This window comes from Morchella sextelata (genome assembly GCF_020137385.1).
Source record: "Morchella sextelata strain SCLS chromosome Unknown scls_20, whole genome shotgun sequence".
In the NCBI taxonomy this organism is placed as follows: domain Eukaryota; kingdom Fungi; phylum Ascomycota; class Pezizomycetes; order Pezizales; family Morchellaceae; genus Morchella; species Morchella sextelata.
Genome location: NW_025408635.1, coordinates 1,221,709 through 1,243,555, shown reverse-complemented (window position 1 = coordinate 1,243,555; position 21,847 = coordinate 1,221,709). Strand labels below are relative to the sequence as shown.

General features: G+C 43.9%; 7 protein-coding genes across 7 annotated transcripts; 2 read left to right on the top strand and 5 right to left on the bottom strand.

The window, feature by feature from the left end:
• Window positions 1–600: 600 nt before the first annotated feature.
• Window positions 601–1,371, top strand: H6S33_006531 (uncharacterized protein; the record flags this gene model as incomplete). Its single annotated transcript, XM_044837891.1, has 4 exons — window positions 601–630; window positions 727–1,039; window positions 1,105–1,208; window positions 1,279–1,371. The coding sequence occupies 4 exons, from the start codon at window positions 601–603 to the stop codon at window positions 1,369–1,371; spliced, it is 540 nt and encodes a 179-aa protein (XP_044690058.1).
• Window positions 1,372–2,099: 728 nt separating this feature from the next.
• H6S33_006530 (uncharacterized protein) lies at window positions 2,100–2,918 on the bottom strand (the record flags this gene model as incomplete). The annotated part of the gene is made up of 3 exons (XM_044837890.1): window positions 2,100–2,198; window positions 2,317–2,804; window positions 2,852–2,918. 3 exons carry the CDS (start codon window positions 2,916–2,918, stop codon window positions 2,100–2,102), a joined length of 654 nt encoding a protein of 217 aa, XP_044690057.1.
• Window positions 2,919–4,205: 1,287 nt separating this feature from the next.
• On the bottom strand, window positions 4,206–4,715 carry H6S33_006529 (uncharacterized protein; the record flags this gene model as incomplete). The annotated part of the gene is made up of 2 exons (XM_044837888.1): window positions 4,206–4,392; window positions 4,453–4,715. The coding sequence occupies 2 exons, from the start codon at window positions 4,713–4,715 to the stop codon at window positions 4,206–4,208; spliced, it is 450 nt and encodes a 149-aa protein (XP_044690056.1).
• A 2,535-nt stretch (window positions 4,716–7,250) lies between these two features.
• Window positions 7,251–8,796, bottom strand: H6S33_006528 (uncharacterized protein; the record flags this gene model as incomplete). The annotated part of the gene is made up of 3 exons (XM_044837887.1): window positions 7,251–7,789; window positions 7,846–8,605; window positions 8,677–8,796. 3 exons carry the CDS (start codon window positions 8,794–8,796, stop codon window positions 7,251–7,253), a joined length of 1,419 nt encoding a protein of 472 aa, XP_044690055.1.
• Window positions 8,797–10,036: 1,240 nt separating this feature from the next.
• Window positions 10,037–10,774, bottom strand: H6S33_006527 (uncharacterized protein; the record flags this gene model as incomplete). Its single annotated transcript, XM_044837886.1, has 1 exon — window positions 10,037–10,774. The coding sequence occupies one exon, from the start codon at window positions 10,772–10,774 to the stop codon at window positions 10,037–10,039; it is 738 nt and encodes a 245-aa protein (XP_044690054.1).
• A 139-nt stretch (window positions 10,775–10,913) lies between these two features.
• On the bottom strand, window positions 10,914–12,827 carry H6S33_006526 (uncharacterized protein; the record flags this gene model as incomplete). The annotated part of the gene is made up of 9 exons (XM_044837885.1): window positions 10,914–10,983; window positions 11,048–11,061; window positions 11,517–11,523; window positions 11,592–11,606; window positions 11,674–11,698; window positions 11,746–11,901; window positions 11,967–12,140; window positions 12,215–12,542; window positions 12,615–12,827. 9 exons carry the CDS (start codon window positions 12,825–12,827, stop codon window positions 10,914–10,916), a joined length of 1,002 nt encoding a protein of 333 aa, XP_044690053.1.
• Window positions 12,828–19,804: 6,977 nt separating this feature from the next.
• H6S33_006525 (uncharacterized protein) lies at window positions 19,805–20,882 on the top strand (the record flags this gene model as incomplete). Its single annotated transcript, XM_044837884.1, has 4 exons — window positions 19,805–19,906; window positions 19,964–20,416; window positions 20,469–20,724; window positions 20,785–20,882. 4 exons carry the CDS (start codon window positions 19,805–19,807, stop codon window positions 20,880–20,882), a joined length of 909 nt encoding a protein of 302 aa, XP_044690052.1.
• Between the last annotated feature and the right edge of the window lie 965 nt (window positions 20,883–21,847).

The window sequence follows — 21,847 nt, the reverse complement described above, 5'->3', positions numbered from 1 at the left end:
ATGTTCAACGGCACCAATATTTCTCCCAAATTGCAAAGCGATATTCATACCTTCTGTATATCTTAAATCTGGTAGACACCCGACATTTGCCGGCGGGCCGGTTCCACTTCGGGGGATTTAAGATTCCCGTTTTTCAATCTACAGAAAAATAGCGCTTAATTCCTGATTACCGGTTTTAAATGTACGTAGTACGTTGATAATCAAAACCTTAACGTTATTTTAAATTTTCTCATTTGTTAACAGAGGCTGGCAATTTTATAACAAAGCATAATACAGAACCACGTGCACCGGTATCAGCAATCCAGCAATTGTTACTCCGGATAATTGTTAATCCCCATGGGACTAATAGGCTCCCTTCTTCTCGTAGTGTAGTTGACATGAGGGACCAATATGAAGGGATATATGTTCTCTTTGATTTCCTCCTAGGGCTTGAAACGTGTCATCCCAAGTCTGAAATTTGATGCCTATATATTTATTAATACCTCGATTTGTGATATCTCTACATCCCAATCTTCCATATCACCCAGCTGGCCGTTGAGTGCTCTCGAAGAGAGATATCAAACTTTACCCTTATACCTCGTATCCTAACTGATTATTATCATGTCCAAGCTGATTGTAGACCCTTCCTTGGTAAATTATTTCACAGACACACTTTCCGAAGACCACATGGGGACCATATACATAGGTCCAAAGCCCACAGAAGAATACTCACAACAATGCATCCAGATTCAATGGATTGTCTTAAACCTTATCTCCTTCCGCGTTCTCGATGGTCACTTGGTCCTTCGCCTCGATACTCGCCCTCCTGGTCTCTACTATCGCGAATGGTGGTGGAAGATCGGACGCGATATCACCTACAAATTCTTCAGCGGTGGTGGCGAGAATACCTACATGGATGCCATGTTTTTAAGACGCCACGTTGACTTCGTTGCAAGGTTGTGCCCAAATGGGTTCCCGGAGAGCGAGGCGGCACGGAGGCTTGATATACTGGCACATACAATTGGAGCCAAAATGAAAGCGGGCCTGGTAATGGAGGAAGGTAGAATGAGGATAGTATTCAGACGGTGGCTTAACGGCTATGGGCTGGGGTATGTCACATACAAGAAGGAACAAGAAACATCACCCGAGAAACCGGTCTCGTCGGCGGCGGTGATGAGGTTGCCGGGGAAGAGGAGTTGTTTGAAGAGGGGGTTCCTGGACTTGGAGTGGTATAAACCGCCCAGTGGGGGAAGATCTCGCAGCGTGGAGTATTTTCCGCTGACGAAATATGATATGAAGAGGTTGGAGGAGGGGTTGATATATCAGGAATTGGCGTCCGATGCTGCTCTGGGCAGATTGCCGGGTATGGGCATTGTTAGGGCCGAAGAATAGGTGTACTGAAAGAGTTGGGAAAGCAGCAGAGCTGCTCGATATTAGGTTGACCGGGTCTTTGTGTGGTCTTTGGGATTTTTACTGTACCATTCCGGCGTTTGCTCGTCTTTGCTAGGTGAATTAAGGAACAAACAGCTTTGTTAGGTTATAAAGACTATCAAAGTATGAATTGAAGTCTCTTGCTGGTTAAAGACGCGCATAGGAACGCATCTATTAATTACAGGTCTTGTGGGTGTAACGAGGGACACCCTGTGTTGCACCACCGGGAGGTATACAATTGAGTTACTCTTATGAGCCTAATATTCCTCTCCTCGGAAACGCAGCACAGATTCTTCTCCTTTCAATTGAATAACGAATGAAACAGATGATTGGCACCTGATTTACCACATATACCGGCAGAAGTTACTATTGTGGTACTTCATCTTTTGAAAAGTGACGTACAAGTGTATTGAAGTAATCAGATCGTCATATCTGCAGTAACATCGCTATTCGTGGATCTGAAATGTTTTAGCTACCCAGAAGTTTATTAATTTTCTCTACTATTTAGAGGTTTACTCGATTATGAGACATGCATGATATTAAATGATGTATATCACAGCGTCTATATCTCAAAGTTAGAGATCAATTATAAATGCAGAAATGCAAAGTTCAGTGACATACATCTTATCCACAAAGTATGGGCTGTTTAGAGTCTTTTGATTTTTGTCGAATTCGACGATTTTTGAGCTTTAAATAGTCTGCCATTTCGTAAACCGTTCGGATAGCGTGACTTTGGCACCCCTCACTTTGCAATCCCTGTTCCAAAAAATGGTAAGACTCATTGAAACCTGAGTTGAAGTTAGATTTATAGCACCATAGTATCAAGGTATAAACGCACTAATTCCCCTGTCCACAACGAGGCAAATCTAGGCCCACCATCTGCCCACAGTACCGGCATATCATCACCGGAATTTCACCGCTCCTGTAACTCCTGATCGATCCGTTGGGCAGGCGGGTCATCAGGGTGATTTCCACCACATCTTCCATTCTCATCTTTAGTGGTTGATGTTTCTTAATATACAGTTCGTGGAATTTGTTGTAGAAAGGACCGTAGTGTTCCTCATGAAAACATTCGGGCTCGAAATGGTCCTTCAGCAGCGTACCCATACTACCCATCAAGGTCACCATGCCCGGCGGTAGGCTAGTTCGCTGCCTCATTAAGAACTCGTCCGTTGGCGAAACTGGTCTCCGAATGGTGATGCTAGGAGACGGCTCTGGTAGTAGTGGGGTTTGTGCCGTAGAGGGACCTTGCACTGAAAGTTCTGTATTCCTTACTTCTAGGATTTTATGTGGAGCCTCCATGATTACCATGACCTTGCACTCTGCAGGAATCTTTTCTGTCGATTGGGAGGTACGAACACCGGTTGGTGCCATTTGAATAGCTTGTAGGGATACTGCAAGAGAGTTAATTTCGTCGTTGGTAGGGGACTGAAATATATACCTGGTTTCCTTGTACCGGATTCAAGATCTTTTCCAGCATCTGTACGGGTGGTGCTTGAAGAGTTCATGTTCGGCGTGGAGAACGTTTGAAATCAACTCTATCCCTTATAATTTCCACGTTTCCCTTTGATTATTGAGGGCGTTACCGTACTTTGAAAGTTTGCGACCGTAGTATGGGGGACCAAGGGTTATTCCGATTCCCTCTGTGCGAAAAAATTGTGGCTGAGGAAAGTATGCGGTTTAGCCTGGGAAGAAGGTGAGCGAGAGCAATGGACGGAAGAGAAACTTTGTCTGCGGCGAAACAAAATTATGATTCACAAAGAGTGACTACTTTTAAGTCAAGATAACTCGCATCTCAATGCACAGTCGGTAGTAGTGGTTTTATTGAGAACCCTTTCTACTCATGAGAGATATTTAGAAAATGCACTTGCTCTCTTGATTTAAATCGAGTTCGTGTCGAAAGTGAACATGTGCGGGACCTGCCTTTCCACGCTTCCGGTATAGCGTATGTGCACGGACCCGCATGCGTCTGCCTTAAAAAATATGGTAAAATTGACTGCACCCCCCACTTCCATGAAAAGGAAACTCTAAGTTTACATGAATGTCGATGCTTCAACAACGCACCAAGAAACAACCACAAATATCATGCCAATATGAAAACTTAGATACGCCCATCTCTTATGATCAACAGACTTCAACACATGCGATGCAGATATCGCCATGACTGAGAGGAGCACCAATGCGTCACCACAAAGAGACACTAACAAAAATAAGAGGTTTGTATCGTTCGATCCGAAGAACTCGATGATACTGATATCATGAACAGAATCAGCTAGGCGTTCAACGGAGGAGATTAAATACCGATGATAAGGATAAATGCGGGACGATATACTCTAATCTCCCCAGGAGAGCGGATCGGGATATCATATCGAAAGTATGCCCTTTTACGATAGGATAGTGTGGCGGATCTCTCCACGAAAGAGAAAGATAAGTTATCTCCCAAAGCTAGCGGTATGGATCGGGCTTCATCGAACAGCGCCCAGTCTGGATCCTATACTCGTCTAAAGAACTAAAATTTGCCATTAACAATCCCATCAAGAAAGCGTTAGGAATATGATCTCTTACAAAATGCCACTAAAGTGGTTGCAGCGTGTAGCTTTCTCTTTGAATGCCAAAAAATAATCATTTTGGAGGGACAGAATGGTTAAGAAAATTGAGAGCATCGAAGGGGCATCATCATCAACGAAGAAGCCTAAACTGCAAACGATGTAAGCATAGGCATCAGATAAATGGGCAGTTGATAACATACAAGATGGAAATGAATAATTGCTTGTGACGATTGATGCTTTTATGGCTTAGAACTCGCTTGAGGGTTTCGCTTCATCCTCTTCATTATTTGGAACATGCTGCCCAGCATGTTGTTCCTCGGAAGAGAGTGTAACGTAATCCTCATTACCTTTCTGCTCCTGCTGAATAGCAGTAGCAGTCTGGTTAGTAGTTGGGAATGATGAGGCCGTGGGCTGCAGATCACTGAAGAGCAACCTACGCTCAACAAACAGTTGTTAGTACCACGGCAATGGATAAGGATATGCATTTCATTACCTGCGAGCGGAGCGGCGCCCGTGTACAGCGGGAGTTGGCGAGTCAAACTCGCCACGAGGAGCAGATCTCCTCAGCAGCTCGGCCTCTCTCCGACTTCTGCTGAGATTAGGGGGTTTAGTGTTTATCTCCCCGCTGATGGGTGTCTTTGGAAACCCCGCTGTGTCCTTGGGGGTCTCAAAGGATCCGAGGTCCAATGTGGACACTTTCCCTGCAGGATCCTTAGCACTATAGAACTGGCCTTTTTTGGTAGTGGAGTCTGGCATTGTTTAAAGGATCAACTGAGGGTTGCTATGAGTTTAAGAAAGGATGAGGTGTGTGGCTTTTGATGAAACCGAAGAGATGAACGATATAAACAGAGAGGGACGGAGGAACGAAGAAGAGAAGAAGGACGTATGGATGATAAGAGGAAGAAGAGAGAGAAGGGAGGTGAGGGGGGTTGGCGGGGTCCCTTAAAGGGAGGCTGTCAAAAAGATCCCCGCGATGTGGAACGACGACATAATCATAACATCATGAAGAATCAAGTGGGACTCATGGAAGCCAGGCTAACCTACATCGTAGTAGAAGCTCACTATTGCATTACAAGAGGTATTGAACCTTGCATTGATATTGCCCGCTAATATAATCTGCTGTGTTGATACTTTGATGCATTTTGAAAAGAAGACTTGAAGGCTGATGGTTTTTTCGTGATACATTAGGGTGATGAAGATACTTCAGCAATGTAAAAATAGGGAAACCTCAATACTATCATTGTCTGAAGATGAGAATAATCCCTCACCGGATAAGAGATATCTATTTACCCTCAAATCTTCACAAGGTGAATAATGTATATGAGGTGTGGTATTTATTGTTAGAGACAGGAGCAGGCTTGCGGATGAGATTATAGCTCACTGTATCAACTCGATAAGGCGACGATATTCATAGCATCACACCGCGAGAATACATGTAGTTGTCTGGGGTTACTCACATACCTTTATCAGGTACTGTGTACGTAAAAGGCACGTATTGTTTGATTGATAGGGAATCGATTTCATAGGTAGGGATTTATTTGTTCTTTGTGCGTGTCGAGAATGGAACTTCACTTCACACACTAAAAAGAATACATCCACGATGGGAGCTAAATAAAATAACAGCAGTGACGGGCATGCAACACGTTATTGACCATGGCCATGTCAACAGAGGTGAAGGTGATGCCGTTAAATCCGAATAATGATAAACTTTGATGTATATGCTATGTGGCGTAGAGAAAGAGAATTTAAGGCTGAAATTCTTTGAATGAACTAGTATGATATGGAGGGTAGTTCATAATCGGCTGATGCAGGAAGCTTTTCATATGGCAGCCGAGGAATTGGTAACGTTAGAGGCGACTGGAGGTCTCTGAGCACGTCCATATCGGTCGTCCTTTCTACCCTACTAGCGGCTGGCCCATCTTCACAACAATGAAGAGTGATTGGCAGTCTGCATATGGTGACAGAAACCTTATGGAGGAGTTGACTATAGATTTCTAGATCATACTTTATGTTGCTTGAATTCATCGATCGATCTATAGAATCTTTATGACCTCCTCCTAGACGTTGACTACGCTTCCTATAGCGAGTGGATTGAGTTTATTTGTTCGAATCACACTGAATGAATCTAGTAGCTTCCGGCCTTCCATCCTTTGTGAGAGTTCACTACCTCTATTAATTCTTTCGGCAGACTGCCAACCGCATGATCTGATGCTATCAGTGAACTCTGGAATGTAGGGAAATCCGTATTTGCACTTTCCCTTCTCTTCTCCCCCCAGCAGGCTGCCAGCATCCAGCTCTGCGTGGTTAAATTTGACTAATTAATTAATAAACTTTATTTGAAATTGCGAACCTTGTCCTGACCTTTTATCGCATTGGAGATATATTCGGCTGGTAGGTATTTTATTTATTTACTTGTGATTAAGAAGGTGTCAAACTTACTTATGTACGTATAATTATATGACTATACTTGCGTGTTTGAAATATCTGGGGATTGATTTGTAGAGATCTGACGGCTTTTGATTATTGTTATTCGATCTGAGACCTTTGTACCAAAGTTATAATGAGAGAGGACGTGACATTCTGAGCCTTTAAATCTCTAGAAATAGTACAAAATCGCGTTCTATTCGGCTTTAAAATTGTGGAAGCATGTCCGGTGCCGCAGATACTTTCTAAAGGTCGCTCGTACTCTAATGACCATGTTCTTAGGTTTTCTATTTAAAGACAGAGCGTCGTTGAATCAAGCTTCAGACCTCATTACCCGGTGCTGCAGGAGATTGGGCTAGGCTTGATGCGGGTGTTTACTTTCCCCAGGAATGACAACCTTAATCCAACGACAACGGTGTGAAACCAAAGGTCAATTAATCAATGGAGAAAAAGAAAGGGGGGTATTACAAGGAACACCCTTGCAAGCCAGTTCCTTTGATTGCCTGTAAGCTTCACTACGCAATCATACATGTTTCAGTGAGAGGCACCAACCTTTCTGGGATATACATGTATACATGTAGTCTTCCAATCTATAGACAGACAGGTTGCGAATTTTCTCGCCAAGCCTCGACTATCTTTACTTAGGACAAATACATACATGTACCCAAAAACAAGCCCGCCTAGATCAACATCACTTACAGTCGTAATGTCAAAGTCTTGTTGAATTTTACAACATTTTTACTTGACTCAACTCACGGGCTCGATTGGTACGATTTACGCATGGAACATCTACGTGTAGCATATTGAATCTTGAACTTTCGAAATTAGCACTGACTGCGCATCTTGTGGCGGTAAGAGCACAAACCTTTAAACGGAACTATCCTTTTCGCGAAGAATACATACGCTGTTTGATTGGGCCTCTTTATAAACCTCACTGTTCTCATCCTCGCGAAATAAAATACCCTCGCCATTGAGTAGCCTGAAAATGCTTTTAAGAGCTCTGACCTGCCTCCCGTGGGGGCCGACAACGCTGTTCTTGATCCATGCAATTCTCTCATACCAAGGGTCGTCAACGCCAGAGGCTGAATTTGGTTTGAGGCTAATTTCGAGATAATCGATGCCTTCCATCATATTCTTAATATCAGCAGCAGTAGGCGTTCCATTTTTGAAGACATTCTTGATAGTGGCCTGGAGAGAGAAGTCGCATTCGGCACGTTTGATATAGAACCTGTCGATCTTGGTGTCCTTGGTCGTCTGCCGACGATATTCACGATCGATGGCCGCCATGCTCCCCTCATTATGGAGATTGGTATCGGGGTTATGACATGGCCCTGATGATCCACTGGAGTATTTTCCATTGACGTACTCCTTGAAGTAATTCCTAGTGCGTACTATAACCGAATCTGCTGTGGTCAAGTCAACATTCCTGTGGGAAACGATACCTGACTGTGAAGTTACTTACTTTGAGGACGATTGGTGTTAACAGTCATGTTAGGGTGGACGCCACCCTGCCTGGCGAGCGTCGTGTTTCTAATGTTCTCTGCATATCTAGGATGAGAATCTACCTTTCGGGAATGCGGGGCGGCGAATTTAGGGATAGGTGGATTCGAGAGTCTTCCATGGGCGCTACGAGTGTTGCGAGGTGGTTCTGACCAGGAAAGCATGCGCTCCGCGTCTGCCTGTTTGATGATATTGGGATCTCTGGGCCACTCCAACATAGTGTACGTTTTATTGGAGGGGTAAGGGTTCCGAGTGCCCGCGTCCTTGTCCTTCAGGGAGGGCTGAGACTTTGAGATAGAGGATTCCTCTTGGGGTACGTTGGCCGTACGATGTTGCTTTGCCAGTGCATCCTGTATTAGCCGGTCAGAACGGGGCATTCTGGGGGCATTGTCGAGGATTGGATCTTCATAATGATAAGAACCGCTATGTTCATATTCAACGCTATGATGGCTTCCCTTCTGGCGCATGAAATCTCGCAGTTGATGTGCAGTAGGAGGGGTAGGTAGAGTTGCTGGTGGGTAGCTCAGAATCCTGCGATGAAAGTTTTCTCGTCGTGCCTGCTGATATACCAAAGAATGTGGTGTAACTGAAGTGTGATCTACAGCTGATCTGTGTTGAATCTTGCTCGCAAGAACCCCGCACCCTTTGTTCTGGGTTGGAGAGGTCTTGGGGGTACCAGCATGGTTACTGCAGGCCGGGAATCCTTTCGAATCGTGGATATTCTGTGGTGGGGTTAGCAAACCACGGTGAGTAGGTTTCCTCAACCATTGCTTTTCTCTTTTGAAGTACGTACCTCTGATACTGCGTCAGGACTGTCGGATGGAAGATACCTACCATCCAGCTGCATTAACTCGAAGGTTCGGAAAGCCGAGAGACTCGCAGCGACGCTGGAGCTGTCACTTGAAGTGGTCATGGTGATGGTTTGTTGTGGGCGGCGCTGGTGCGGTGGAGACATGTTAAGATAAACGAAATTTAAAGTCGCTCTGACAATTGATGTACAGTGAAGGAACTCGGCCAATAAAATCGCTTGGTTAGGGACAAGGGCGGCTGAGACTACACTAGCAGTAAGCCAATGGCAAAAGTCACATGATAAATTTAAACTCATAAGGTTAATATTTTGGCGCCCCCATAACCGACACCCAGGGCAGGTGAGTTAGTTGGCCCTCGATGTTAGTCTATTTGCAGGTGAGGCAGGCAGCGGTACCAAATTCCGAAGGCCCGATAATATCTCTTGGTCGAATCTTATACCTCCAGAAGACCATCAAGTCTATATCCAGGCTTCTAATGTGGAAAAGGCATTCGAAAAGCTACCCTAGGAAGCCAACAGACGTATCAGAAAATGCTTCTAATATTAAGGTCTCCTTCCTGATCAGAGCTTCTGCTGGCCCCTGCCTCGTGCTCTCTAAATTACACAGATTTATAGTAAATTTGGAGCATGCCCTCTAATATTATTGGGGAAAACAGGTGAGGATAATAATATTAACGTGCTTTGCTAATCTCTAATTGTATTCTTTTATCATCTTTCCAGTACCTATCCTATTTAGATCAGTCCTGGCGGTGCTTTGTGTGATTTATGACTTTGATAAAAAGAAACATAGGTATAAAACTACACATATGTAGTAAAGGTATACAGGACTTTCTGAGGGCGTGGCATTTTCAAAATTTCTAACAATGTAATCCACCAGTCACTATCTTGCCAACAGGTAACCCCCCCCACGATCCGATCTAGATGCGAGGCAAATAAAAAGAAGACAAAGGGAAACATTGTTGAAAGTTTAATGAGTGAGACGGAAAAGGACAAAGGTCGATGGTAGCAATATAACCCTTTTTCTCTTACCTGAAGATAACCTGTATACCCTTTTATCCCCTCGAAGTGAAAGACAAGCTCTAGTTCCAGAAAAGTGACGAGTAAGATACGTGAGCATCGGAACGTATGATGAATTTTGGCACTAGCAGGCTGCGTGTATTATTTTTATTCATTATACGGGTTGTTATACAGATATAACATTTTCCCCTTTCATTGGGAAGTGAAGCTGAAATAGTGGTTGTCTTCGCCCGGTCGTTGGGACTACCTATACTTGTTAGTATAGGAGATATTTGAAAGGAGGGGGTTCTCTGGTGTTCATTACGTTGGAAAGTAAGCTGGATGAGACCTATCTGCCAAGGTCTGGCTGTCCGATAATAACGCCGTCCGTCTCAGTGGGATAGCTTTCCTCAACTTCAGATCCGTCGACCTCCATTTTGAAATCTTCAATACCATCGGTATCTATTTGATCTGCTCGATCATTCTCATCCATCCCTTGATCCATGAAGCGATACACATTCCTTATTTGGTCCAGCTGAATCGTATGCCTCTTCTCTTTCGAAGCCACCGCCCATCCAAGCCACGCTCTAATCACCTCCCACCTCTGACAACCCACACGGGTGATACTTTTCTCAAATTGTAGAAGCTCGATCACATCAGTGAGAGACCTCTCCGATGCAGGCCATGGTATGACTCTGGTCTCGGCTGGGGTATTGTGGTACGAGTCTTCAGGGTGGGGGATGTGTCCGATTCGCGCTGCGTAAATCTGACGAGCAATCTCGATAGTCCGTTGATGGCGGAGGGCCTGCTCGGCGCGAATTTGGGCGTCATATGCAAAGACAGCGTCCATGTTCCAATCGAAAGCCTGCGCTGCGTCGTGGAGTTGGTTCACGCGGTGAGTGCGGTGTTCGTTGCTACTGTTGTTGTCGGTGTTAGATGAAGAGACGCTTTCGTGAGATGAACTGTGGTCTGCCTCAGAGGGGTGCGGTCCTTCTTGGGTGCGGAGGTATACCTGACCGTCGGCACCGAGGAAGAGTAGGCTGGGGTCAATATATCCCGGGGGAACTTCGCCGCTCCAAGGTGGCATTATTGTCAAGTTTAGGTATCGCCGAGGCGCGGGTACGTGGTGCTGTTGTGTGGTTTTAACGTGTGTTGTTGAAGATTGATGGTGGGGTGATGTGGTAGGGTGAATGAGCTGGTCATGATGGAAGGGATAGGTTTGGAATTTATTGATCACTTCGAGTGAGAATATATGATCTCCACACCACATATACCACAATGAGAAGGTTTTCTTTCCTGCAATTTATCAGTCGATCCAAATTGGAGGTAGTGCGGGTAATGTTAGTTGGGTAAACAGAACCTACTGATATGAATCTATAATCGATCAAGTTGGGAATCAGTATACGCCATGGGAACATCGAACCCATAGATGTATACACATATATATGTAATCAAGTTAGTCGCGGATGTGACTTGGAATACACATTTAGTTTTGGCTTACGCAGGTCTACGTTAGATGTATCAGATCCAGCTTTTGATATAATACCCCCAACCTGGGCGAAGTTACATGTAGCATACTATAGGGTTATATGGTGAGATATTCCGAAGTTAGAGAATTTCTACGGTGTAAAGTACATGTAGGATCCAAGTTCATACCTTCCCCACACATTCTTCTATCACTACATATACGTATACAAAGCCCATTTCCACACTTTTGGCCGTAAATAATAGAGATCAGTGTTTTTTTATTGGAATTGAGCGTTATGATAGGCCATTTTGAACCATATACATGTATGACTTAGCCCTTCTAAGTACAGTCTACTTTGTACCCAAGTTCTACAAAGAATTGGGCATTGTTAGTTACGTAAAACTCCGACCGAGAACAAACCAAGCTGACAACATACCGTTGTAATAACGACCTCAAACGAAACCAAAACAGCAGTATTCTACACCGATATCGTGTCATTCATCTATTTAGAGCAGGACTCAAGGGTTTCCGGATCTATAATAGCTACTGTATATCAGTTTCTATTGCATTTACAACTGAGATCTGCTTACCGTAGTGCGGTAGGGCGTCTAGCCCAGCTGCAGCATCGATCATCCACATCCGGATACGCTCATTCAACCCTACTTGGAGCGAGGCTGGAGTCCCAAAATAATCTTCGACAATAAGTAGCAAGACCCTGCCATGACAATCGCCGTCTGTGTGATCTTCTTCGTATAGAAGTCAGCTAACTACATAATACACAGAAATCTCTATCATGACTGTTTTGCCTCACCTTGAGACTTGCGGTCTTTGCTGCGCGTGTCTCCCTGTTGGGAGCGGTTAGAATCGTGCCAGGTCATACTGTGTGCTGCAACTATGTCGGTGTGACACATATCGGCCAACTTGGCCGCCGACCTAGTTGAAGCAGAGCCATTGTCACTCCCAGAGTAACCACTACTTGTGCCCTCTATGACAACCAAAGGCACTAAAGTTAACATAAGTTGGCTCAAGAGAAAGGGGGGCAACTGAAGACTGAGTTACCAATTGTGGATGCCTTACTTGAGGTCATCGGCGAGACCAATTGTCTGTATGAGGCAGAAAGGGAGTCTGAACGAACGGTGCTACTAGATACCGGGACACCTCCCTCTGACGACGCTACAAGAGAATAGATGCTTGTTGGTGAAGAAGAAGGACGAGAGTCTTTCTCCTTAGATTGTCTGTCCATTGATACATCCGATTTATCATCGTCGGTGGCGGGATCATAACTCATTTTATCAAACTCGCCACGTAAAAATGAGTAGTCAGTTACGATGATGATGGGAATTCTCGATGCACGACGGCCTCGAAACACGATCTCGTCGTCCTTGTGCTGTAGAACGAATAAGTTAGAGTTCATCATGAAATACTCCTTGATTGAGCGACGGAGGTATCAGCAACTTACGAGATCATTGATTCTCATTATATCCGAGGAGGATATTTGGGAAATCTCCATTCTCGTCGAGCCTCGTATGGATTGAAGCAGTGATATGTGTTGGTGATTACGGATGATGGTGGGGATTATGGCAGGACTAGCAACATTCGAAGTGACTTGGGCAGAGTTGTTACGCTTAGTCGGCGAGGATATGAACTTTCTTAGTTGTTGAGCATATGACATTGCTTAGTCGTCTTGAGTAAAGATTCCCCTCTCAGATTCAAGCTTGTTACTGCAATCGATCTAGTCCTACGGCATATACACGCTTGTGAAAAGAATGAGCATCCCATGCCACTTATAAGTACATGTATAAATATGTAACACTACGCCCTATCTTAACAAGCATGAGTAGAATTCGTATCTCGAGATAAATATAAGGCTACATGTATGTACGATTCTCATCAATTAATAACACTAATTCTTTTGAATATGAAGTCTGGTGTGTGTGCGATGAAAACAAACCTTTCACCATCTTTAGGAGAGTCTCGAGACTGTAAACCGTGGCCGATAATGGAAGAGAATCATCCTAGTAACTGTCTGCTGTAGGGCTGAGCCCACCAGCGGTGACGGGGGTTTCGGCTGAATCAAAAGTGTAAGATCGAAATGCGGGTACGCGTACACAAGTTAACATACACGTCTGGCCAAACCAAATATCCTAATTCCTCGATTTACGGAGAGGCTTTGAGATAGACATAATCTTAAAGTTCCTAGACTGATCACACAATCATCTAACTAGAATCTTCGCGCATGGCCGCCCAGATTCCTTCACGAAGACATGATCATCGAAAGAATTAATATTCTTACCATCAATAACTAGGATACTTGTTTCCTCGGCAGTGATAAAGTCAGGATAGAAAGATTGGAAAAGAAAGTTGGAATATACATTGGAAGAATCATTCCCTAGAGCCGGTGATAGAAACCCAGGGTACAATGCTCAACATTGACGCAGAGACAATTGTTGTGATTTCAGTGCCTTGTAGCTTTCAAAAGATTACTGGCCATGTCAAAGGCTCTGGGGACACCCCCATTCTCTTTGGTATACAGGACGAATTGAATGAACTATCTTGAATCGGAATAGCATCATATGCTCACATTTACCATATCACCTTGGTACTGTGGGCTAGAAGCATACATGTATGCAAAGCAAACCATGCATCACGAGACACGAAATACTGGCCTAGTACCGCGGAATAATTCGAGTCACTTTTGGTGAAGCGGAGAAATCCGATATGGTCCGTGCGGAGATAAGATTGACCCAGGTTACAACGCCAGCGCGGTGATACCCGCTCACAAGACGCTGATATTACTGTTGTAGAGGCGACGTAGAAAGTTCCCCGATCCTTCTAGAGCATTCACACTCACATCTCATAGTAACTTCCTTTTTTTTACCTCTCGAGTTGCCTCGACCTCTTGGCATGAAGCTTTACTGTTTCATGTATAAGTATTGATTTGGCAATGAAGACTTGAAAAGAAAGAAGCCTTTCATAACCGCACGCTTTCAAGGCACAACCATTCTTTAGAGCTTATTGAATCTTGTTTATCAGTTCATCTAGACCCTTCTTCTTTATAGTTGGAATAGCTCACGCTATGTATTAGCCAATCTTAAATCCGAGTTTTGCTGTTTTCGTCCTGGGATGTCCGAATGGCTTCAAAGAGGCGGTGGAAGAATTACGTTGAATGGAATACATACGTGGTACGGACTAGCTCCGGATGGATAGAAATGACACAGGGAGTGTTATTTCGTCATTTTTCTGCCCCCATCAAATAGCCTGCAACTCATACTACGACCACGCTGTACTTATAAATTCTGTTTCCTCCTAGGCTAGTATGCAATGTGTTACACGTACTTCTTGATCCTATTCAAAGTATGTCTGTTGCTCTAAACGATACAAAGGGAGATAAATATCGGATTGTTCAATGGATAAAGAAAGATGTTTCACAAAGATATTAGAGCCCTCAAGGGCTGTCATAGCGAGCGAGAGATTGTGCTATACCAGTTTCAAATTTGCTGGGAGCTCGCTTAATTCCTCTTAAGCCTGCTTCTTTCCAATAGTTTTAGTGTATAGAAATGATGACTCGGATGGTGTTAAGGACTACAGATGCGCCTTCTCAATAGGGTATGTGAATATACATGTACATACAAATGTAATTCTCAGTATTGCATCGCCCCAACAGTGTACGTCACGTGAATATAAATGTAAATTATAGCGACAGAGTTGGTCAATGGTTAAGCCGCATCTGGCCTGTTTGGTAAAGTAAGACAGGCTTGCCTTGAGCCGAAGCAAACATGATACATACAGTGTTCTGTTTATGTTAGGCCAGGCATAATATTCTTTCTCCGCAACTAGCTCTGCCAATCGAGAAGATTTCCATTCTTTGCTTCTTTGCGTCCCTCGGCTTTTAAATAGGTTCTGAGACTTTCAACTGAATTGCCATCTAGAAAGCTTTGATAATAGCTACGCCCATTACCAAGATAAAGAAATATAGATAATTTAGCAGTTAGGACAATTAGTCGTTCTGATACAGCGGCTACGTGCGTGACTTCCGTACGATCTATACCGCGAGAAATAGGTGTGTGGACGCAAATAGTTTTCTACCAGTCTCGATCAATACTATGTCCACTGACCCTCTACACACACTGTCCTTTGAATGACTATGTAGTTAGTGGATATGTTTCAAGAATCCCTCTGAAATATATGCACTGTATACAAAGTAATCTAATGAATCAAGCAGAATATGAATGATCAATTGCTAAACACAACAATGGCGGAAAACGAGTGATGGGATATGACTGAACCCAATGATTGCATAATCAAGTTGATTGAGTTTCCTGTGAATTAATACCGAACAAACTAAGATATTTTATGCTCTCCTATAAGTATCTCTAAATGATCAGCATCACCACATCGATTAATATATTGTCCCAGTCAAATCGGAAAGGGCTGCTAGATATGAACGCTCGAGGCTCGAGAGGGAGGTCATGGCAGGTCACACGAAACTAGTGAAACAGACTTTCACAATATTACAGGCTTTTATCATAAGTCCCAACGGAAACGACCTTAGGCCACATGACGTAAACCTCTCATAGGGAAGGCTTCTCTGAGATTACATAGGGCGTCACCCCTTTGAATCAAACGCTCCTTCTTCAAGCGTCAGGATATTTTTCGGAAAGAAGATTGTCATAGTATTGGATGATTAAGACTGTGGACCGTAAACACAAAATATCACTCGATCTTAGCACATAATCGTTGTCATTCTTAACTTATACCGACTGCTGTATGAAGGCTTATGATTACCTCAAAAATCCACAACAACATAAGGCAACCCACTTGGTCAAGTACTTAGGTGGACGTTGGAGTGATTTTGATTTATTAAGATAACTATAACTCAGCACTCCTGCAGGTCACTTCTCGAGACTTTCGAAAAAGGTCGGGGCACGGTGAGGAGAGTTTCAACCCGCTGGCTCTCTCTAGCTCCTACATAAAACTTCTGGAATTATTATCTTTGAATATATATTCCATGAGAGTTGGTAATGATGCTAGGCCATTTTTATCAGTATTACCAATTATACGTGGGTTTGTGAATCTCACAGAGCTGTCTTTGGTAGTAAAGGATGCTCATACCTTGCCACAAGGGAGTGGGTTCTCAGTAGACTACATACCTTGAGCTATTTCTGGGCTGCATCGAGATTTAATGGCAACATAGGACATCCAGACTCATTACTACCAGGTTATCTAAGACCCAAACACAAATACATCCAAGCTCTGGTAGTGTAATTGGCGAGCTCGCCCTATGATTAATAACCTTAAAAAGTTATGAAGCGATTTGGGAGGTATGGGTTCAAATCCCAGACGGAGCATTCTTTTTGTTCTGATGGAAACGAAGCCTTCCGCAAGGCCGTCCAATGTACAACCACACTCATTCGAGACTGATTTCCTCCTTTGCATTGCTTTCTAAAGCATCTTTCTTAGTAAGGCCTGGCAGACAGCAGCTGACATTCGAGGGTTACATAAGTATTTACGTACCATTCTACAAGGGTCACCTGAGTTCACAGTAGACCACCTTACACTGTTGCGGAAGTGTGTCGACATTAAATGGAGGGAAGAACCTCTCCTAGATTAAGTTTGATCAAGGTTATCTATGACCAAAACACTAATACATTCAAGCTCTGGTGGTGTAATTGGTGAGCTCGCCCTATGATTAATAACCTTAAAACGTTATGAAGCGATTTGGGAGGTGTGGGTTCAAATCCCAAACAGAGCATTCTTTTTGTTTTTGATGGAAGAGGAGCCTGCCGCAAGGCCCTCGGGTGTAAGACCTGACTTATTCGAAAGTGGTCCGCCTCTTTGCTTTTTAATATCTTCTTTAGTGAGGCCTAGCAGACAGTAGTCGACACCCGAGGACTATTTCCCAATCATTCGAATTCCTATTACCCGCGTAGACCTTTGAATGAGGCTTGAGGACTCATTGGGTTAGATCCCTTCTCGCCCAAACATGCCTCAAACATGCCCTGTTCTTAAATAAGGAGATTAACAGCTGATACAAGATGATCGTTCCATCTTCGGATTTTCTTAGAATAAGATACCGCTTGCTTTCCCAAAAGATGAAGCTTTACGGTGTCGAGGACACTGCGTTAAACGGTCGCACCTCCAGAAAGCGAGGGAACTTAGATTTAACCATTTCTGATCCCTAATATTAGATCTTTCCTTGGGTTCTAAGAAAAGCGGTTTTGCAAGAGACCACAATGTGCCGTGACTCGCCAGGATACCCCTCGACGAGCTGGAGCATTCCGTATAGGAAATGACAGTACAGACGTCATCTGCGGGAATGTTCGTAATGACCATTGAATTCAAATTTGAAAAAGCGAAGAAACGGGCGTCATGATTATTCTTCCTCCACGTAGGGATGAAGCTGTTTCTATGCCGGCATCCCGGGTTCAGGTCTGCGATTGGGAACAAAGAGGTTGGTAGATGATGGTGAAAAGGTATAACTAGAAATATAAGATATTAATCGTCGCCATTTGAATGACTTATTTCTGCCATTTGATAATATTCACCATCAGAGGATACAAGAACTATCCATAGGTGGGTTGTAGAGGATCCATTCTCTAGCGGGAAGATCATCTGATATTGTGCAGGTTTTACTCCAGTGGTAGTCCGGAAGAGCCCTCTGTTTGTCAAAGCGATTCTCTCTGACGAGCAGCGTGAGCGGATCAGGCTCCTTCCTTTCTATCGCATTAAAGGGACCCTGCGAATATGTACATACTGGCGCCTTGTCCCGGTATTCTGTTTTTTCTGCTACATTCCAGAAATGACAGCTTCTCGGTTTAACCGGGGTACGGGAAGTTCAGAGGGTATCCTCGCTGCTCTCACAAATGGCAAACACGAGCGTCGTGGAGTGAATGCAGTAAGAAGAAACCGGGGGAATATTAGTAGCCTATTACTCTTGACTGAGTATAGATTGATCGAACACGTGTCTTCTGGAGGTGTATTGGCACTTAAAAGAGGGTGTGTATGTTACTATGTTGGAAGTGGCCTTGGACTGTATCGAAAAATCTCTTCGTGCCTAGTTGACACTTGTATATCGGGTTAGGGAATGCTTAGCCACCCTCCAAAAAGAAAAGAAGAAATAAAAGAAAACCGGACGCTATGGCCGGCCCTTCCAAGTCCTCCTTTAGCGTCATTAGTACATGTATTCATGGAAAAATAATTGGCGACATACGTACCTCAGTAGGAAGAGAAGGAAAGTAGACGTAGCCACGCGGGGGAGGAGAACCCGTGATCCGGCGTTCCTATCGTACCGTTTCACACTGACGGAGATCTAAATCGAAACGGACAATACCTATCTAGAGTTAAAGTGACTCTAGCGAAGCCGCGGAGGAGGGTACAGCACAATTGTCTGCGGTGTTCTATATAGCGCTCTAGCAGGATCGAGTACGTGCCTGAGTGAGTAAGTATAGAGGGAAATATACAACGAACCCAAACAGGAGTACCAACGGGAGCATCTAAGGTTCAACGCAAAGAAAGATGTACAGTCGAATCTCGCTATAAGGGTACCCTCTATAAGAATACTCGCCTTATAAGGAGCCCGGTCCGCAGGCTACTTTTTTTAGTATATAGTGCTAAGGGTAAATGCACATATTCTTGCTATAAGAATACATGTACCCTTAGTAAATTTTCAAACTTTTTGGTGTATTACCCTTATAGAGAGAGTAACTTTTGAGTGGAAGTTGGGGCACTTCGCCCTCAAAAAGTGAAAAATGTTCTGCTAACAACATTGATAGTTGCACTGCCAAAAACTGAAAGTTCCGTCACCAAAGAGTGATGGTTTAGCGACCAAAAGTGAAGTTCCGCGAACTTCCCACTCTACCAAACTCAGTGTTGCGCGAACCCTTTACTCCCAAAAGTGAACTTCTCCTCTGCCAAACCTAACCCTGAAATATCTATAAGGGTAACTGTTCTATAAGGGTACGACCTCGCGGTATTTCCGTACCCTTATAGGGAGATTCGATCGCGACTGTATGTAGCCGCGGCCCGAGAAAAAGAAAAACGCTTCACCAAAATCTGAGTTGGTACATAGAGCTTATGGAATATTGTCGGGGACCTTGGTTAGGGGGGCCGGCGCCAGAATTGTGCATAAAACTTAGTAATGTAGTTCACTGCAGGAGGATCCGGATTCATACGGGACCTGCATTAAACCTTCAAATCTCCAAACCCATTAAGCCGGAGATGTCAAGGCCGACGGGCTGACTGAAGGGTGTGCCGACAGAGAGTACTAAATCTTTTCAGGAAGTTAAGGAGGCCTGCTGATAAGTAGGAGATAGCGAGACCTGAGAGCTTTCTTCTAGGTTGATTGGAATCCACAAAGGCCACACACACATGGTTAGCTCCTTTCCCGGATCAACAAATGCAAAATCGTGGATCTGTTCTCATGGAATTAGGCCAACATAGATAACAATGCCTTCTCTTGTTCTGCCCCGTAATCTGTTAATCAGAGCTCAAAGTTTGAAGACACGTTGGTGAAACAGGTATCCTTATAATTCCAGTCCTCTTCGAACTCTTGACCCTACTCAGTCTACATCAACTATACTCCCAACGCACTTACACAACCTATCACAAAATTTCTAGTTTCTTGGCCGGCGATTCTACAATCCTAAGAATATGAGAATCTGTACAGTCCTTCTATCTCTTCTGAGCCTTGGGGTGGTCTATGCCTCGCCAGTCCTTACCGGCAATGTTGGCTTTAACATTGGACATAAACGTGTACGTACACCTTTCTGTTCCTCGAATAGGGCATTTCTAACAAAAACCTTATGGTAGGCCGATGGTGCATGCAAGACAACAGATGATTGGATCGAAGACTTTCGAACCATACGATCGTGGTCACATGACATGATCCAAGTCAATACTGCAAGATTATTTTCAACTTCAGACTGCTTCAATCTTAAAAACGCTGTGCCAGCTGCACAGGCAACATACATAAAGATTTGGGTCACTATCTGGGCCACACCTGAAGACAAGTATATCCGCGAGCGGGATGAGCTTAAGTATGCTATTAGAACTTGGGGAACGGATTGGATTGCCGGAATAAATGTCGGATCAGAGCACCTGTACCAGGGTAGCCTGAAACCTGCAACCTTGGCCCGATACATCAATCAAGTGAAGATGTTGGTCAAAGTAACATTGGGCGCTCCATATATTGCAATCGGGTGTGCCGATACCTGGAATCAACTGGTTTCTCCCGCTGCGAAGATTGTCTTGGGAGTATCAGATGTATATTTACTCATGAAAGAGTATTAAGGAAATCGGCTGATAGTAGTTTTAGGTCGTCCTAGCAAATGGATTTCCTTATTGGCAAGGAATACCGATCGAAGCTGCTGGAGGTATTTTTACTGGAAACTTTAACACAGTCAGGAACCTTATTCCTGATAAGCCAATCATCGTCGGTGAGACCGGTTGGCCTTCTGCTGGTCCATCTTTTGAAGGCGCTCAGACATCCGTCGCAAACCTTCAGAGGTACTGGTATGATACCGCTTGCCCGCTCGTGATGAAAGGAATCCCGGTTTTCTGGTTCAGTGCTTGTAGGTTCTCTGTAAACCCAAACTACATGGATGACCTATAACTTACTTGTTGTGCAACAGTCGACGAGCCTGCAAAAGATGGTGAGAATGGCGATGTTGAGAAGCATTTCGGTGTAGCAAGCGTGGACAGACATTTAAAAATCAGCCTCAATTGCTAGTTACTCTTCCGCTATGAAGCCGTCTTGTAATGTACTTCCCTTACCCAATGCTTCCCTTGACGCGAATATGGGTAGCCTTACACTATTGTACATTATATAAGCATCGTAATGAAGTTTTTAAAGGAGATCAGATCTTTATTCAAAAGATAGGTCAATTGGTGTGGGTAAAGCCTTCTTTCGTGGTACATACTACATGTGATAATAGCCGTCAGCCGTCGGTTTCCTTGTCTTAAATTTCCTATTGATCCCGGGTTCATTAGATGCTCTTGGTAGTTAGATACTATGCCTCGCTCTCGAAAAAGGTTATATCGACGTAGAGGCTCGGAACATCCTTCAATTGAGACGATATTCATCATATTCTCCGATTGATTTTCAACAAACATCGAGTCTCGTTGACTTGGGTGGGGCGAGGTAGAGAAACAATTAATGGTAATTGATGGCCTGTGGAAATAGATTAAGTGTACGTTGAGTTGGCGGACACAATGTGAGTTCATAGACAAGTATTTCCATAGCACGTCCTATAATACATACACCTGCGATCCAACAGAAATTAGTGAAAATAGAAGAGCTTAGTTGACGATAAGAATGTTTATTTGGAGCATCCTCTTGGCCCGGACAAATCACAGGCCACATGGTCCATCAGAATTATTTCCGGAAATTCTTAAAAGATACTTCCAAAACAATGGAACGTACAAGAATATTAAGGGAGAAAATCTATCTCTTTTTGATATACACCTCCCTGGTCTATGAAGCCTGGTTGTGAGTCAGGCTACTATCTGGACTGTACTAGCCCGGTATTTGAGTGGATTCAAGTTGACTGGGCTGTCAGAAATTATTTTCACACCGGGTGACGTCGGCCTACAAAAACCTCTGGAGTTCAAGAGTTTCAATGTGCTGAATTCCTGCGAATGTTGTAGTCTTGGATAATATATATCGTGAAGGTGAATGATAGAATCACATTTATC